The 13,687-nt window shown below is 33.2% G+C and overlaps 2 protein-coding genes across 3 annotated transcripts; one reads left to right on the forward strand and one right to left on the reverse strand.

Annotated features, from left to right (window-relative positions):
- The first annotated feature begins 786 nt into the window (after positions 1-786).
- Positions 787-5,864, forward strand: LOC110898460 (interactor of constitutive active ROPs 3). Of its 2 annotated transcripts, none has more exons than XM_022145245.2 (4): positions 787-1,043; positions 1,153-1,342; positions 3,567-3,782; positions 4,531-5,864. In XM_022145245.2, the coding sequence occupies exons 1-4, from the start codon at positions 1,024-1,026 to the stop codon at positions 5,746-5,748; spliced, it is 1,644 nt and encodes a 547-aa protein (XP_022000937.1). In that variant the 5' UTR covers positions 787-1,023; the 3' UTR covers positions 5,749-5,864. The 2 variants fall into 2 exon arrangements, with proteins under 2 accessions (XP_022000937.1, XP_022000936.1); XM_022145244.2 differs by having other exon boundaries at positions 788-1,043; positions 3,561-3,782.
- A 5,095-nt stretch (positions 5,865-10,959) lies between these two features.
- Positions 10,960-12,691, reverse strand: LOC110898461 (dof zinc finger protein DOF2.1). Its single transcript, XM_022145246.2, has 2 exons — positions 12,479-12,691; positions 10,960-12,150 (listed from the first exon to the last, which is right to left on the reverse strand). Exons 1-2 carry the CDS (start codon positions 12,527-12,529, stop codon positions 11,143-11,145), a joined length of 1,059 nt encoding a protein of 352 aa, XP_022000938.1. The 5' UTR covers positions 12,530-12,691; the 3' UTR covers positions 10,960-11,142.
- Between the last annotated feature and the right edge of the window lie 996 nt (positions 12,692-13,687).

The following is a 13,687-nucleotide window of genomic DNA, read 5'->3' on the forward strand; positions in this document are numbered from 1 at the left end:
GTTCATTCCACTAATGAAAGTTGTCCACTCTAATTAAACAAGTATTTATAGCTATCTTTTATATGAAAATTTTATATTTGATAGATATTATCAGATCTTGAAATGAAATTAAGGAAGTTAATTAAGTATAAATTAATGCAACAAATAAACTACAAGTTTGGCAATCAAAATTGAATAAGTAAATTTGTTATAGTTGGGAAAAAAATTGGAATTCAAAATCAGAGCTATGAAATTGGGACCCTGAGGGTTGGGGTTGGGCAAATCGTCTAAGGCTTTTTGTTCAAACGTCTGATCTGTTAAGACGTTTTCATCCAATTACTTATAGGTCTTCTGAGTCCACACAGAGAGAGAGAGAAAGCTACCCATATTTTAAGTTGTTTCGTTTTCTAGCTCGTTTGTCTATGTGATTAGTTGGTTCAAATTTAGATCAACTAATTTTTGAATTAGTTCCGTATAAGTAGTCTGTTAGATTCTTTCCCATGTAAAGTCTAAATCATCAAAATTTATACTAATTAAAGTATCTAACTTCTATCTTAAATTGCCACTTTAGAAGACATTTTGGTTTACCATATATTGATATGTATTATGAGAGTTTAAGAGTCCAAGTCAACCATTGTGAGTTGACTATATTGGATGCTTGTTGTTACTTCATCGTTGTCAAATTCCATCACTACCTCAATATTTCTTAATTTTTTATTTTCTATTTTTTTTCTTTTTCTTTTTATCATTAATAATCATACATACCCTTTTTCCTATTTCAAACACCCTCACGGCCATTTAATTCTCCAATCTCACATTCAATTCTCTCCCATTTTGCTCATGACAACTTTCATCTTTATGACGTCATATATACAAACAATATATACATATAACCACCGGTTGTTATCTCTTCTTTCTTCTTTCTAGCCACTTTTTAAACCTCTTGTTGCAGGTTCTGTGGGTCACATAACATTTAATTTGGCCAGTTGGGTATAAACACCCCATTTTGGTTTTAATTGGATCGAATTTAAGATTTCAAATCAAATGCAGACTCCAAAAACAAGGTACCTTCACAACTTTCAATATATTATTATCATTATTATTAATAATATTAGATATTGTCTTTTATATGTGTTTTGATCTTGTTTGAATTGTTGTTACTATTATTATTAGCACAAAGAGCTCTTCTGGATCTGAAGGTGGTAGGAGGGTATCGCCTCGATCGGTGTCGTCTAGCAGTGACCGGACCTCTGGTCAAGTTGTTCGACAACTTAAGACCACCCGGCTTGAACCGCCCAAAACACCGAGAACTACTAGTCCGAAAATAGTTGATCGCGCCTCACCGAGAAGCCACGTTACCGAGGTATTGTACTAGCAAATCTATGGTTTTGATCATATTTCACATGTTATTTTAAAAGGGTGATGCTAAACGTACCCACGTGAGAAAGAAATTGGTTTTTAGTGGTGAGCCGTACCCACATGTAAAACTAGGGAAGATATACGTTTAGCAACACTCTTTTTGAAAGTATTTTGAAATATTAATGTGTTTTTATATTTCATCAGTTATAATAACATTTTACATCATAGTTAATTTAATTGGTAAAATATGAATACATGTCGTTATTTCTAGTAATTTTCTAACATTATTTACATCAATTGTAATTTTGTAAATGCGTGTATCGAACTAAGATGTTTGTTTTTGATGTACTTAAAAACCGAAAAAAAAACCCTACTGTGTATAAAAAATATGTATTAAAATGTAAGGTACTCGAAAATATATAGTGGTTTTTTTCTAGAATTCATTTTACATTAAAAAAAGAATAGTATCAGTTTGTTACAGGTAATTGAAAATGTTTTTAAGTTAGGTATACATATTTTTATTTAATAAAGACAATTTGGATTGGATCAAATGGTTTGAATTTTCGGATCTTTGTTTTTTTTTAACGATCAACAAAATCAATCCCGAGCATTCTCGGGGCATTCATTGGACCAAACGGAGTACTCCGAGAGGAACCCGTGTCCACCATCAAATTTCGAATCTTTGTTTTGACCCATTGATTTGTATGTTCAATTTTAGGTTGGGTTCGGCTAAAAAACCCCGAATTATATTTTCATTTTGGGGTTTGAATCATAAGTGCTTATTTGCCTTTTTGTTTTTTTTTCTGTACTTTTCATATTATAAAAACCTTATTATGTTTAATACATGCCGATATAGTCGTAAATATATAACCAATTTTAAATTGAAAACCGTTATACATGTTTTAGAAGCCAAACATTTTGGTTGTTATATTTGGAGGTGTTCTTATAGAACCTCATCATATACAAGTGTGTTAAATACACAATCAGTTTTAAGTAGATAACCGTATGAACACTTCTATATATTTAGGAGAGTGATAGATGTGTTAATGTTCTTACGATATGTTTTTACTATAATTACGCAAATGCACGGTCTATAGAAGTGTTAAATGGACAATGTTGATGTGTGGGTGGATCGAACCTGACACGCGCCTGAAAATCGTGACACTTTTACCCGAACACGACATGAGTTCTCTTACGTTGCCATAACACCACCCATTTAACCCAATATTTTACTTTATTGTTTGTGTATTGAGATTTAACGATTAGTAACTTTCAACTAAATATACAAAGTGTATATAAAATAGTTACATACATTGAAAAAATAAAACTTAACCTCATTTCTCTTTTATCTTTTAAAATTGATATATTGGATTTAAATAACTTCAACTTTCACTATTTGGTTGATAACACTCTTAACTTACGAATTGTATCACGCCACTTCCAACTTTCAACTTATTTTCCTTTAGCACTCCCAAACTAACTCAACCTTAACCCAGTTAGTTTTTTGATGATGTGGCACTTGTTTAGTGATGTAACATTTTTTTGCTGACGTGTCATCCGATATGAAACTTATTTAGTGACTTAGCATCTAATGTCAGCTAATTGGGTTAGGGTTTAGTTAGTTTGGGAGTGCCAAAATAAAATAAGTTGAAAGTTGGGAGTGACGTGGTACAATTCATAAGTTAGGAGTGTTATCGGCCAAATAATAAAAGTTGAGATTATTTAAATCCAATAACCCTTTAAAATTTAACATGAAACACACAAGTTTACCCGTATTCAATTGTTTTATCCAATTGTTGTATTTTTAATGAACCAAAAATCCACTGTTTGCACCTAAATAGTTTGTTAGAATCACAAATACGACTTTGGTCTAACAATACGTACGCGTTTCTCACTCAAGTGGTTGACCCGTCAATAGTTACAAAAATTAGCCAATAATAAAAAACTTTTAGTCTTTGTTTAAAATAGTTTTTAAATGTTTCTCATTACGTAAAGTAGCGGGTCTTCTCGGACCAATGGAAAACAACGTTCTTTTCATATCAATATCACATAATGAATATTAAATTACCAAAACAAGTGGGAACTTAGGAAAGATATTTGAACTTTCAATTAAAAAAATGTACACAAATTGGTATTTGTTTCTTTTGGGAGATGATAAGTTGATAGCATGCCTATTTTTTTTGGGTATAAATGTGGAATAAAATCATATTTCTTTGTTAAAGTTGCAGAAGAATCGTTTAGGAAGAATTTCTGAACTCGAAACTCAAGTTACTCAACTCGAGGATGCTTTACGGACGGTTAAGGATCAACTAATCGTGTCGGAATCATGGAAAAAACAAGCCAAGATAGATGCCGAAGAGTCGAGAAAGGAGCTTTTAGCCTTGAGTTTACGGCTTGAAGAGTCTCAAAAGCTCTTAGATCAATCATCTTCCAAAGAAGCGCGTGTAAGGCCTTTTCTTAATAACTATATTCATAAATTGGTTCTAGGGTGTTTATAAACCGTTGAAACCGACCCGAACTGTCAAAGCTGAAACAAGTTGGTGGGTTTAACAAGTTTGAGATTTATACCATTTGGTTTTAACGGGTTGGCACTAGTTTAACGGTTCGGCGGACAGTTTGAAATTTGAACCGATCTTGTAAATTGAACTAATTGTTTAACCTTTTTTTAATATTTTTAGAACAAATTATTATTTATAGGTATTATATTTATATGTATAATATTCATAAAAAGTAATTTACCCTAAAACATCTTTACCAATTTAATAAAAATGCAACTATTTTGAAAAGAAAATGGGTTCCAACCAGGGGCGGATCTAGGGGTGTTTTGGGGGTTCCCGGGAACCCCCTCAGTTTAAAAAAAAATGAAAAAAATTAGTGGAAACTTTACATGATTTGGAAAAATTATTGAGAATTTAACAAAAGGAACCCCGTAGAAAAAATTCTTGGATCCGCCACTGGTTCCAACCCTCAACCCGACCCGCCAAAACCGTCGAGGCCAACCCATTTATCCTGACCGAACTTTTTTCGTTTTTCAAAGCGTAGTTAGCGGTTTGGCCCAAACTTTTTTGTCGAAACCGGCCAAACCGGACCATAAACACAGCCGTTGACTTACTCGTAAAGTCAAAACTTTTATTTTATTCAAATTTAAAACCACATTTGAATAACAACTACATTGTAACAATCTCCTCACAGGATGAACAAGATGATGATTCAGCAGCATTGGCAGCTGCATTAATTGAGATTGACCAACTAAAAGTCAAACTTATAACAACAACTGAATCAGAAGCCACAAAAACCAAACAAGCAGAATCAGCAGAAGCCGAGATACATACCTTAAAAGAAAACATCGCCGAAACACTTTCGAAAATGAAGGAGATGAAGAACCAACTTGAAGACTGCAAAGTTTCAGAGTCTAAAGCCCGGGCTTTAGCAACCGAAACATTACAGCAACTCGAAGCTGCAAAAAAGAACATGGAGTCATTAAGTATAAACAGTGATGCATATAATGCAGTGGTTATGGAGTTGCAACACTCGAGAGCGCGTGTACGTTGTTTAGAAGAGATTGTTGAGAATATGAAGAAAACTGAACAATGTAGTCAAACTATGGAGTTGACTGCTGAATTGAAAAAGTCAAAAGAGGATATTGAGGAATTGAAGGCTAATTTGATGGATAAAGAGACTGAATTGCAGTGTGTAGTCGAAGAGAATGAGGATTTGAATGCGAAATTGGGGAATTTGATCGCGGGTGTGCAAGAAAACGAGTTGAAAGAAGAAGTCAAAGGTTTAAAGTCAAAGTTGACTACTTTGGAGAACGAATTACGCAAAAAGTCGGATGAAAATGAGAAGCTTAAACTGGAAATCAAGAGACTGACAAGTCTAGAGAGCAAATTACTCGAAAAGTACGATGAAAATGAGAATCTTAGACTCGAAATCCATAAAATGAAAGGTGTAATGGAGGAGTCAAAACAAGAAGTCAACGGTTTAAAGTCAAAGTTGATTATTATGGACACGGACTTATGTGAAAAGTCGAATGAAAATGAGACGCTTAAATTGGAAATCAAGAAAACGGATGGTGTGATGGAGACGGTGAAGATGAGAAGTTGTGAACTCGAGGAAGAGTTGAGGAAGTTGAAACTGCAGATGGGTCAATGGCGCAAAGCGGCAGAGGTGGCTACCGCTATGCTTTGTGATGAAAACAAGGATAACAATGGTCGGATGGTGGCGGATAGGGCGTGGTCAATGGGCCATTATAGCCCACGGAAAAAGATGAATACTACTGGTTCACCTCTTAATATGGAAATCGATGATGATAATGATAACGATGATGACGATGAAGAGTTCTTAAAAAGGAAAAATGGTAATATGCTTAAAAGAATTGGAGTGTTATGGAAGAAACCACAAAACAAATGATGTACTTCAAATTCTCTTTAACTTTCATTATATTTGTTACTTTCTTGTGTAACAATCTTTGTAATTCTTTGAAATACTTAAAAACTAAAATTTGCAAGCTCTTGTTATTTTTTTTACTTTGATTTGTACATTAAAAAAATTGTTGCTAGTATAAGTTATAGTGTGTAGTTTATGCGTATGAAGTAATTTCTTCTGTACAAATAATCTACTGATATTCATGGCGGCCATTACTTTGATTCGGTTGGGATCCTTCTAAACATTTATCTTGGTTATACAATACATAAGATAGAGAGCTGGCAACATGTCAGAATTAAAAAAAAAATGTGTGATAATTTTCAGACTAACAAGCAATTTATAGGATTGGAAATACAAGTATATATACACATGAATAAATGAGAGTAACCACATGTTACTTCATTATCTTGGGCTCAAGTTGTATAGGTATATAGTGAGCTAATAGATTATAAAGGTTCTGGGCCGAGAAAGACAGCAAGAAGCCGGTTGTAGCTGGGTGCTGGGCCTAGACTTAACTTATTGATTAATTCTGTTTATTTATAAGTTTGCCCTTGTTAACTTAACTAGTTATTTTGGGCCGAACTAATTGCTTTTAATTGCTTAGTAAATTAGAAAACAATTTCAGAAATCGTTAAATAATCTATTTTAATACCTAGTTACTTAAAATCATGGTTGCAAAAGTCGTTAAGCGCTCCCTAATCGGTTGAACGAGGAGTTGAGAGTACTCAGTCTAAACGGAGAGTGTTCGGGGAGTACTGGGACATGCTGAATTATAAAGAAATTAGTTTTCAAAAATTAAATATATGTCAAATAACATAAATTTACTAATAATTATAACAAAATAAACAAAATACGTGAAAATGATATTTATTATTTAATATGATAAACATAGAAATTATGTTTTGTTTTTTAAAGCCAAACTCGGACTGAGTTGACCTACTAGATCCGATTTTGGTCGAGGTTGACCGTGTTTGATCGATTCCATGTAGTTAGATGGAGTTGAAGAAAGTCATCTCGGTAGTCTACCTTGGAGCGATTACTCGAAGAGTACTCAGACTTGGAAACCTTGTTTTACAACCATGCTTAAAATAATAAAATCATGGCGTCTATATTTGCACCGAGAAAGCTCCTTGATGGGTCAAGGCACCAACGCCACAAATCTGGGATCAAGTTTGGCAAAGTTAGAACGGACACTCATGTTTTCCAGGGAGCGAGATCAATAAATGATCTACCCCTGGTCTAAGATTGACACCCACTCGACCACACCGACCTAACTAGGCCCCATTTCCAGACACCCAACGGTTAAAAACCATATGGTTCTTGTTAGATTCCAACACATGTAACCATGGGAATCGGTCCCACAATGTTCATCCTGACACAAATCAAGCATTCTTCCAAAAGCAAGTTTATAGTTCTCTTCCAAGTGCCAAAACACAATCATTTCAACCACTAAACCCGGCCCACCAAAAATTGTAAAATATCTATGCTTATTCAACAATATTATAGTGATGTCTACATATGACAAGTGATATATGTCCCTCACTTGAAACATCTTTCATTCAACACATCTATACTTATGAATCCATGCTAAGGACTTCCGGTCTCATCATATACTTGAACAACCCTCATCCATATGGATCTCATCATATGTACAGCCATCATTAAAATATTAGCAATCTCATAAGATGATTAGATGAACAACCATCACTAATATGCTAATATATTAAGTGATATGAGAACATCTTCCAACAACAAAATTAAGGATTTGCCGTACTTTACAATCAACTTTTATCATAAATGAACTTTTAGAAATCAAACTCGACGTGTCCTCATTTGGAATGGTATACTCGCCTTGAAATCTTGTAAATAGTTTTCGCCAAGTGACGTAGCATCGCCATTTTTGACAAATAAATTTTCGTGGGCTTATGGGGGCTTGGGCACCCCATCATAAAGGGTTAGATCCGCCTCTAGAGCTCTCAACACTTGCATTTGAGCCCTTAGAAAGTAGTACATCATTTTTGACAAATTGAGAATATCACATTCTTTTTTTTTAATTTTAATGAGAACGTTTGCTTCTACTCTATTACAACAATAATTCTAAATATTCACCCTTGCCCAGGATTGAATCTGGGACCTCTTCTCTAAGAGGCATATGTCTCTACCAAGTGGGTTGGCCTCACATTGGGAGGATATAACATTCTTAATAATAAAATGAACAGACAATTACATAACTCAATGTAGTGTGTCACTTCTCATTCATCTTCTACATAATATAATTCTAAAGAAATACTATTGAAAAGTCCAACCTCGGCAAAGAGAACTAAAAATCAAATCATTTGGGTCAACCCCCCTCTCCTATTTTGGCTTCCTCTTCCATTTCTCACCCTCTTTTACAATCACTCAGTTCCTCATTTTTTTTTAAGTGGAGTCAAGTCATGAGTTGTCTTGACTTGTAAACGAGCTTAGTTCGAGCTGAGTTGGCTTGTATGTTGTCGAGATCAAGCCTATGTTGAGCCAAGATATGATCACGAGCATCCTAAATGTACGGTTATTGTATAAAATTATCCTTGACCCGATTACACAAACCTGGTGCAATATCCATTTACCACCAAAAAATTGAATATATTAGATTATTAATAAATTATGCTAGGTTTGAAGCTTTCAAGTTAGGATTTTCATTTTTCTTTTCTGGCGATATAAGCTATGGATCAGTGGATTCTTTTTTAATTTTTAATAGTTAAAAATAATCCTAAGAGATTTAGTAAACAATCGTATTATAGTTCAAATTTGTCATCTATTAAATATATAGTTGATAATAAATAATAACAACCAATTAAAATGTAAAGAATCATGTTATATAATTAACCATTTGATTATTGATATCCCCATTATTAATCCTGAGTATTATATTTAAGATAATACTCTTAATTATTCTTGAGAATTATGTTTAATAAAACCCATTTAATTATTTGGTAAGATGGTTGTAAAGTCCTCTCCACCCATGTGCTCTAGCGTCTATGTGTGGGGTTGTCAAGGGTGATGTGTGTTGATACTTTGGGTTCATTAAAAAAATTATGTTCTTTAATAAACAGTAGATTTGAATGTGATTTTAATAATAGAACGGTTGATTTAATGTCACTAACTATATATTATATAGCGGTTTGGTTTTGATAAGTAAATATAAACAAAAATAATAGAAATCCCTAATAGATAATGAATGTGTTAATAAGATGTTAAAATAAAGTGTTAACCACTGTAAATAAAAAAATGAATTTTATTAATGGTATTTTTTTTATTTTTTTAATTAAATAATGTTAAATCTAATTAAAAATAATATGTGAATAATGTACATCAATGAGACAAAATCCGTGGACAGGAATCGACCAATAAAATAATTGTTGGGAGTTTACGTACAGATTGGAATGGGGATTTGGTACTCTCACTGACACCAATCTTCTCACGCTCAAATCTTTCATTTTGTCTTCACATACATCGATTTTGATTTTCTTTATTTTTAATGTTAGTGCGTTTTTAAGATATTTTAAGATTTCATTTTCATATCATTCTAATTTTTTTTTAATAATATAACTTAATGTGTGACTTAGTCACAATGCTAGCTATTTTTTTAGATATTTAAATGTTTGTTTGTAAGGTTTTTTAATTAATCTATAACGTTTTCATCTAGTTTTTAAGATTTATTGATGTAAAAACTAGAAGAGGGAATTAAAAAAATTAGTGCAAAATGATATTGGAAGAACCGAAGGTGAATAGAGATATTTGATTTGGTTTTAAAAATATGAGAGGCATAAAACTCAAATTGGTTTTCATTATCTATCACATGCTTATGCGACCATTTTTCAAATTCGTATTTATTTGAAAAATATATAGTGTTGCTATATTATCAAATTGTTTTAGTTAAAGATGTACTTTACGCCTCTCAACTCATATCGATATAAGTTGAAAGCTAGGTGTAGAGTGCATGTTTGTTTGAGAGTAATCTAATTTCTAGCACCACCGAACCTTGGGGTTCAAGGGGTTGTGACGAGCAAAAACTCAATTACCCTGGTTCTGTGCTTCTGGAACTTACTTCTAATATATGGGGTTAGTAGGAAATGATCCATCATTAGGAATTGAGTGAACATCAACAATCAAGCGATCGGCAACTAATAAGTCATCAACAGTAATCAACCATTAACAGTAACTAAGTTACATAAAATGTAAGAAAATCATCAACTATACTTAGTTACCATTGACAAAAGCAAATTAGCGTAATTAACCGTCAAATTGAGACACTCTTTCATGAAATATTGTATCGATTCAACTAAATGTTGTGTTGGTTCCCATTCTACATATTAATAATAGAGTCAATTTTCTGGTACTTTTCTCATAACATAAATATCGTACTTGTCTTTTGAATTTTCTAATTGAGATTTCAAGATACTAATTGAAAATTTTCAATCTAAAATTGTTTACATGATTTAAAATTATCATGCACGACAGTGCAACGTGCAAACTATATACACGTGACAAGAGAGGGCATGAACTCCGTTTTGTTGGAGAGAAAGAGAGACTACTCTTTTGTGTTATAGTTTAGTTGCACAATATACATGTGACAAGAGAGGGCATGAACTCTCTTGTTTGTATACGTACACAAATGCTCCGTTGCAATCTTAAAGCAGATTCTTTCATTTCCACATAAGAGACAACATAGAATACTCGATGCTATTCTCAGACTAGATGGTCATCTCGGTAATAAAACTATTGTTTTATTTGTTTTATCATGTTAGACAGACGCGCAAAAAAAAAACACATATATTTTTACGACGTGTCAAACACAAATATCAACCATTCTTGTTTGTTCTCTATTGTTCAATCTCTACTTCAATAAGGATAAAAACCAAATCTATTTCTTCATGATCTCCTCTGAATTTTTTCTACACATTCTGATTTTTTATCCGGTTGATGTATTTTACACTCACCATATTCTATAATTTTCTCTGTGTTCATAAAGAAATAATATGATTAATTTCCTCCTACATTTACCATAAATAAAACCTATATCATAACATAAAGACTGTAAAATTCTGATTATATGTAAATACCTACAAGACCATAGTCACATCAAAATAAACATTTGGTCATATCCAATACAACACATTCCGTATTAATGTTCTTGGATTGGGATACAAAAACTGGTAATTCTAAGACTGTCATACATAAACAAACAAACAAACAAATTTAGTTAAAAGCAAGCAAGTACATAAATCTATGATCTATCCTTCCCTCATCCAAACAAAATATTTTAAAAGTAAAATTCTCCTGACCAACTAACATTAATTAAACAACAACAACAACATATGATATATAGTTCTACTTCAACTACATAAGAGGACTATTTATGAGTCCATGCCAATTTGTTGAACCAATCCCATTCCATCCTCCAATCATTGACCTCCCTGACTCAACCTCATGAACCATGTTTGTTTGATCTCCACCACCTGCACCCATCTGCCATGGAAATCCCCATAATACCCCTCCTCCTGGTCTACTATCTCCAATGTGATTTTCACTTGATCTCATCATGTTGCATGCTTCTTGCTTCACTGTTGTCATTGTCACTGCTGTTGTGGCTGCACCACAAGTGATTTCTTGATCTTGATGATCATGAAACATTGGGTTCATAACATGTTGTTGGTCTTGATCATGATTAGTACCAACATTGTTTAATCCCATTAAACTTCCCATGTCCCCATTTCCAAGATTACCCCCATTGTATAACACATTGTGGAACCCGTTAAGCGCGTTATTGTTCTCGAGAAACCCGCCCCTAACCGCATCAAGAAAACCTAGTTGGTGTTGGTGTTGGTCCCCATTGCTACCCAAATGGTGGTCATTGTGGTCAAACCCCATGGGCCCATTTGCTTGGCTTTGGAGCCTAGCAAAAGCAAGTGAGAGATCAGTGCAAGTTGAGTCATATGGTAAGTGTGGTAGACCTGAAAGCAGGTGATTGTTAGAACTAGATGTCATAATATTAAGTGGATGATGATGTTGTGGGATAAGGTGGTGTTCTTGAGGTCTCTTTGATAGTCCAGAGCATGCCGATGAATTCGATGATGTCGCGGATGATGACGAAGAGGGCCTTTTATTCTTCCTACACCCGCCCCCCACCGGAACATTTCTTAGAGTTCCGCCTTTCGTCCAGTACCTTCGACATGATTTGCAAAAGTATCTTGGCTGTGTGAGGCTGTAGTTGTTGTAGTAGCAGAATTTGGTGTTGCTTGAATCACATCTAGGACATTTTAAAGCTTCTTCTGGTGGTCTTGGTTTTTTGTCTTGTTGGGCTTTTGTGCACACCAACATGCTCTCTAGTGTTTGTGAAGATATATCCTACATACATAAATTCACATTCACAAAAATAAATTAATTCTGATCAAAATTTGGTAACTAAGCAAAAACTTTACGAAAACCCTAAAAAAATGGTTGCGGTGTGGGTTCAAATTCTACAAAGGACAGGCGTGGAGTGATTTTACCGTTCAAAAAAATTTATATATATTTAGGACAAAATCAAACAAATTAAATAATCTTTCCGTAACCTAATTGCGAGTAAAAACTCATAAATTTCAAACACTTTGCTTATTTCTGATTGAAATTCATCCTGAAAGTTTTTTTTTTTTAAAAAGAATGAAGATGAATGAGAGAGGAATTAGTAGTGTACCTGTTGGTGATGATGATGGTGGAGGCTTGAAACATCCATTTCTACTTCCATGAAGTTTCACTGTGTGTTTTCTTGGGTGTTTTTGTGTGTGTGTGTGAGAAAGAGTGAAGGGGAGATCAAAGAGTGAAGATTAAAGGAGTTTTTCAAGTTCAAAACTATGAAGAGAGAGAAAGGTAAAGAAGAGTGTGCTACATGCAAGGTAAATATGGTTAAGAGTATCACCTGGGTGTATATATATAGACAAAAGCATATACGTACATAGTATGTGTATGTAATCTTATTTTATAAGTTGTGTGTGTGTGTGTATGTATGTAGTGGAGACAATTATATGTTGTGACTTGATTGATCGACTTCAAGTTTATTTTAAATATATTAATATTATTATATTATTTTGTTGAAACTAAGTTAAATCATTGTAGTTTTATAATATATTAATTGTTTTACTATTGTTTTGCAATCATGAGAGTAGGTTAGTTTCATTCAAGCATTTTATATTTATAAAGTTATTTTCATATAATTAAATTAAAAAAAAATGATGAAAGAAGTTAAATGTTTTTTGTAAATAATGAAGAATATATTAGGATATTTAGTTTATATATATATATATATATATATATATATATATATATGGATGGATGGATGGATTAAATGTAGACTAATGAGGATAATGAATCACTTGTTAGTTTTTAAATAGTATATGTCAGGACCATATGACATAGGGACCGAAACTATATTGTGGTCCTTCGATTTCTCTACAAATACGCAAACACAGTGATCCATGACGTCCTTTTTGTTTTGTACTAGTTTTATTCTGTTGATAGATAACCATAAGGATAGGTGTCGTGTCTTGTTGGCCAATCATCAATCTAGTTAGGCAAGTACATAGTTTGGAAATGCATTAAAACTTGGAGTTTTGGATGCCTCTAACAATAAGTATACAACCAAAACCATATATGAATAACAAAATTCGGTTCGGTTATTGCCTAAAATCGAAACCATAACCGCTTACATCGGTTATCAAAAAATCATATCCTTTTGGTTCGGTTAATCGGTTATTTGAGGTTAATGGATTTCGGTTCGGTTATAGGTCAGTTTTCTTTTTTATCATTTCGAAAGTTAGGCTTTAAATTGTGTGGTTTATGCAAAATTTTCATGCGCAAAAAATATATGTACATAGTTAAAGCTTGTAGAGTTATCAATTATATTTCA

This window comes from Helianthus annuus, chromosome 13, assembly GCF_002127325.2.
Source record: "Helianthus annuus cultivar XRQ/B chromosome 13, HanXRQr2.0-SUNRISE, whole genome shotgun sequence".
In the NCBI taxonomy this organism is placed as follows: domain Eukaryota; kingdom Viridiplantae; phylum Streptophyta; class Magnoliopsida; order Asterales; family Asteraceae; genus Helianthus; species Helianthus annuus.

Coding starts and splice junctions, on each gene's coding strand:
- LOC110898461 (XM_022145246.2), bottom strand. CDS start 12,529: ATGGAAGTAGAAATGGATGTTTCAAGCCTCCACCATCATCATCACCAA. Junction 12,151..12,478: donor ACCATCATCATCACCAACAG/GTACACTACTAA, acceptor TTATGTATGTAG/GATATATCTTCACAAACACT.
- LOC110898460 (XM_022145244.2), top strand. CDS start 1,024: ATGCAGACTCCAAAAACAAG. Junction 1,343..3,560: donor CGAGAAGCCACGTTACCGAG/GTATTGTACTAG, acceptor TCTTTGTTAAAG/TTGCAGAAGAATCGTTTAGG. Junction 3,783..4,530: donor CATCTTCCAAAGAAGCGCGT/GTAAGGCCTTTT, acceptor ATCTCCTCACAG/GATGAACAAGATGATGATTC.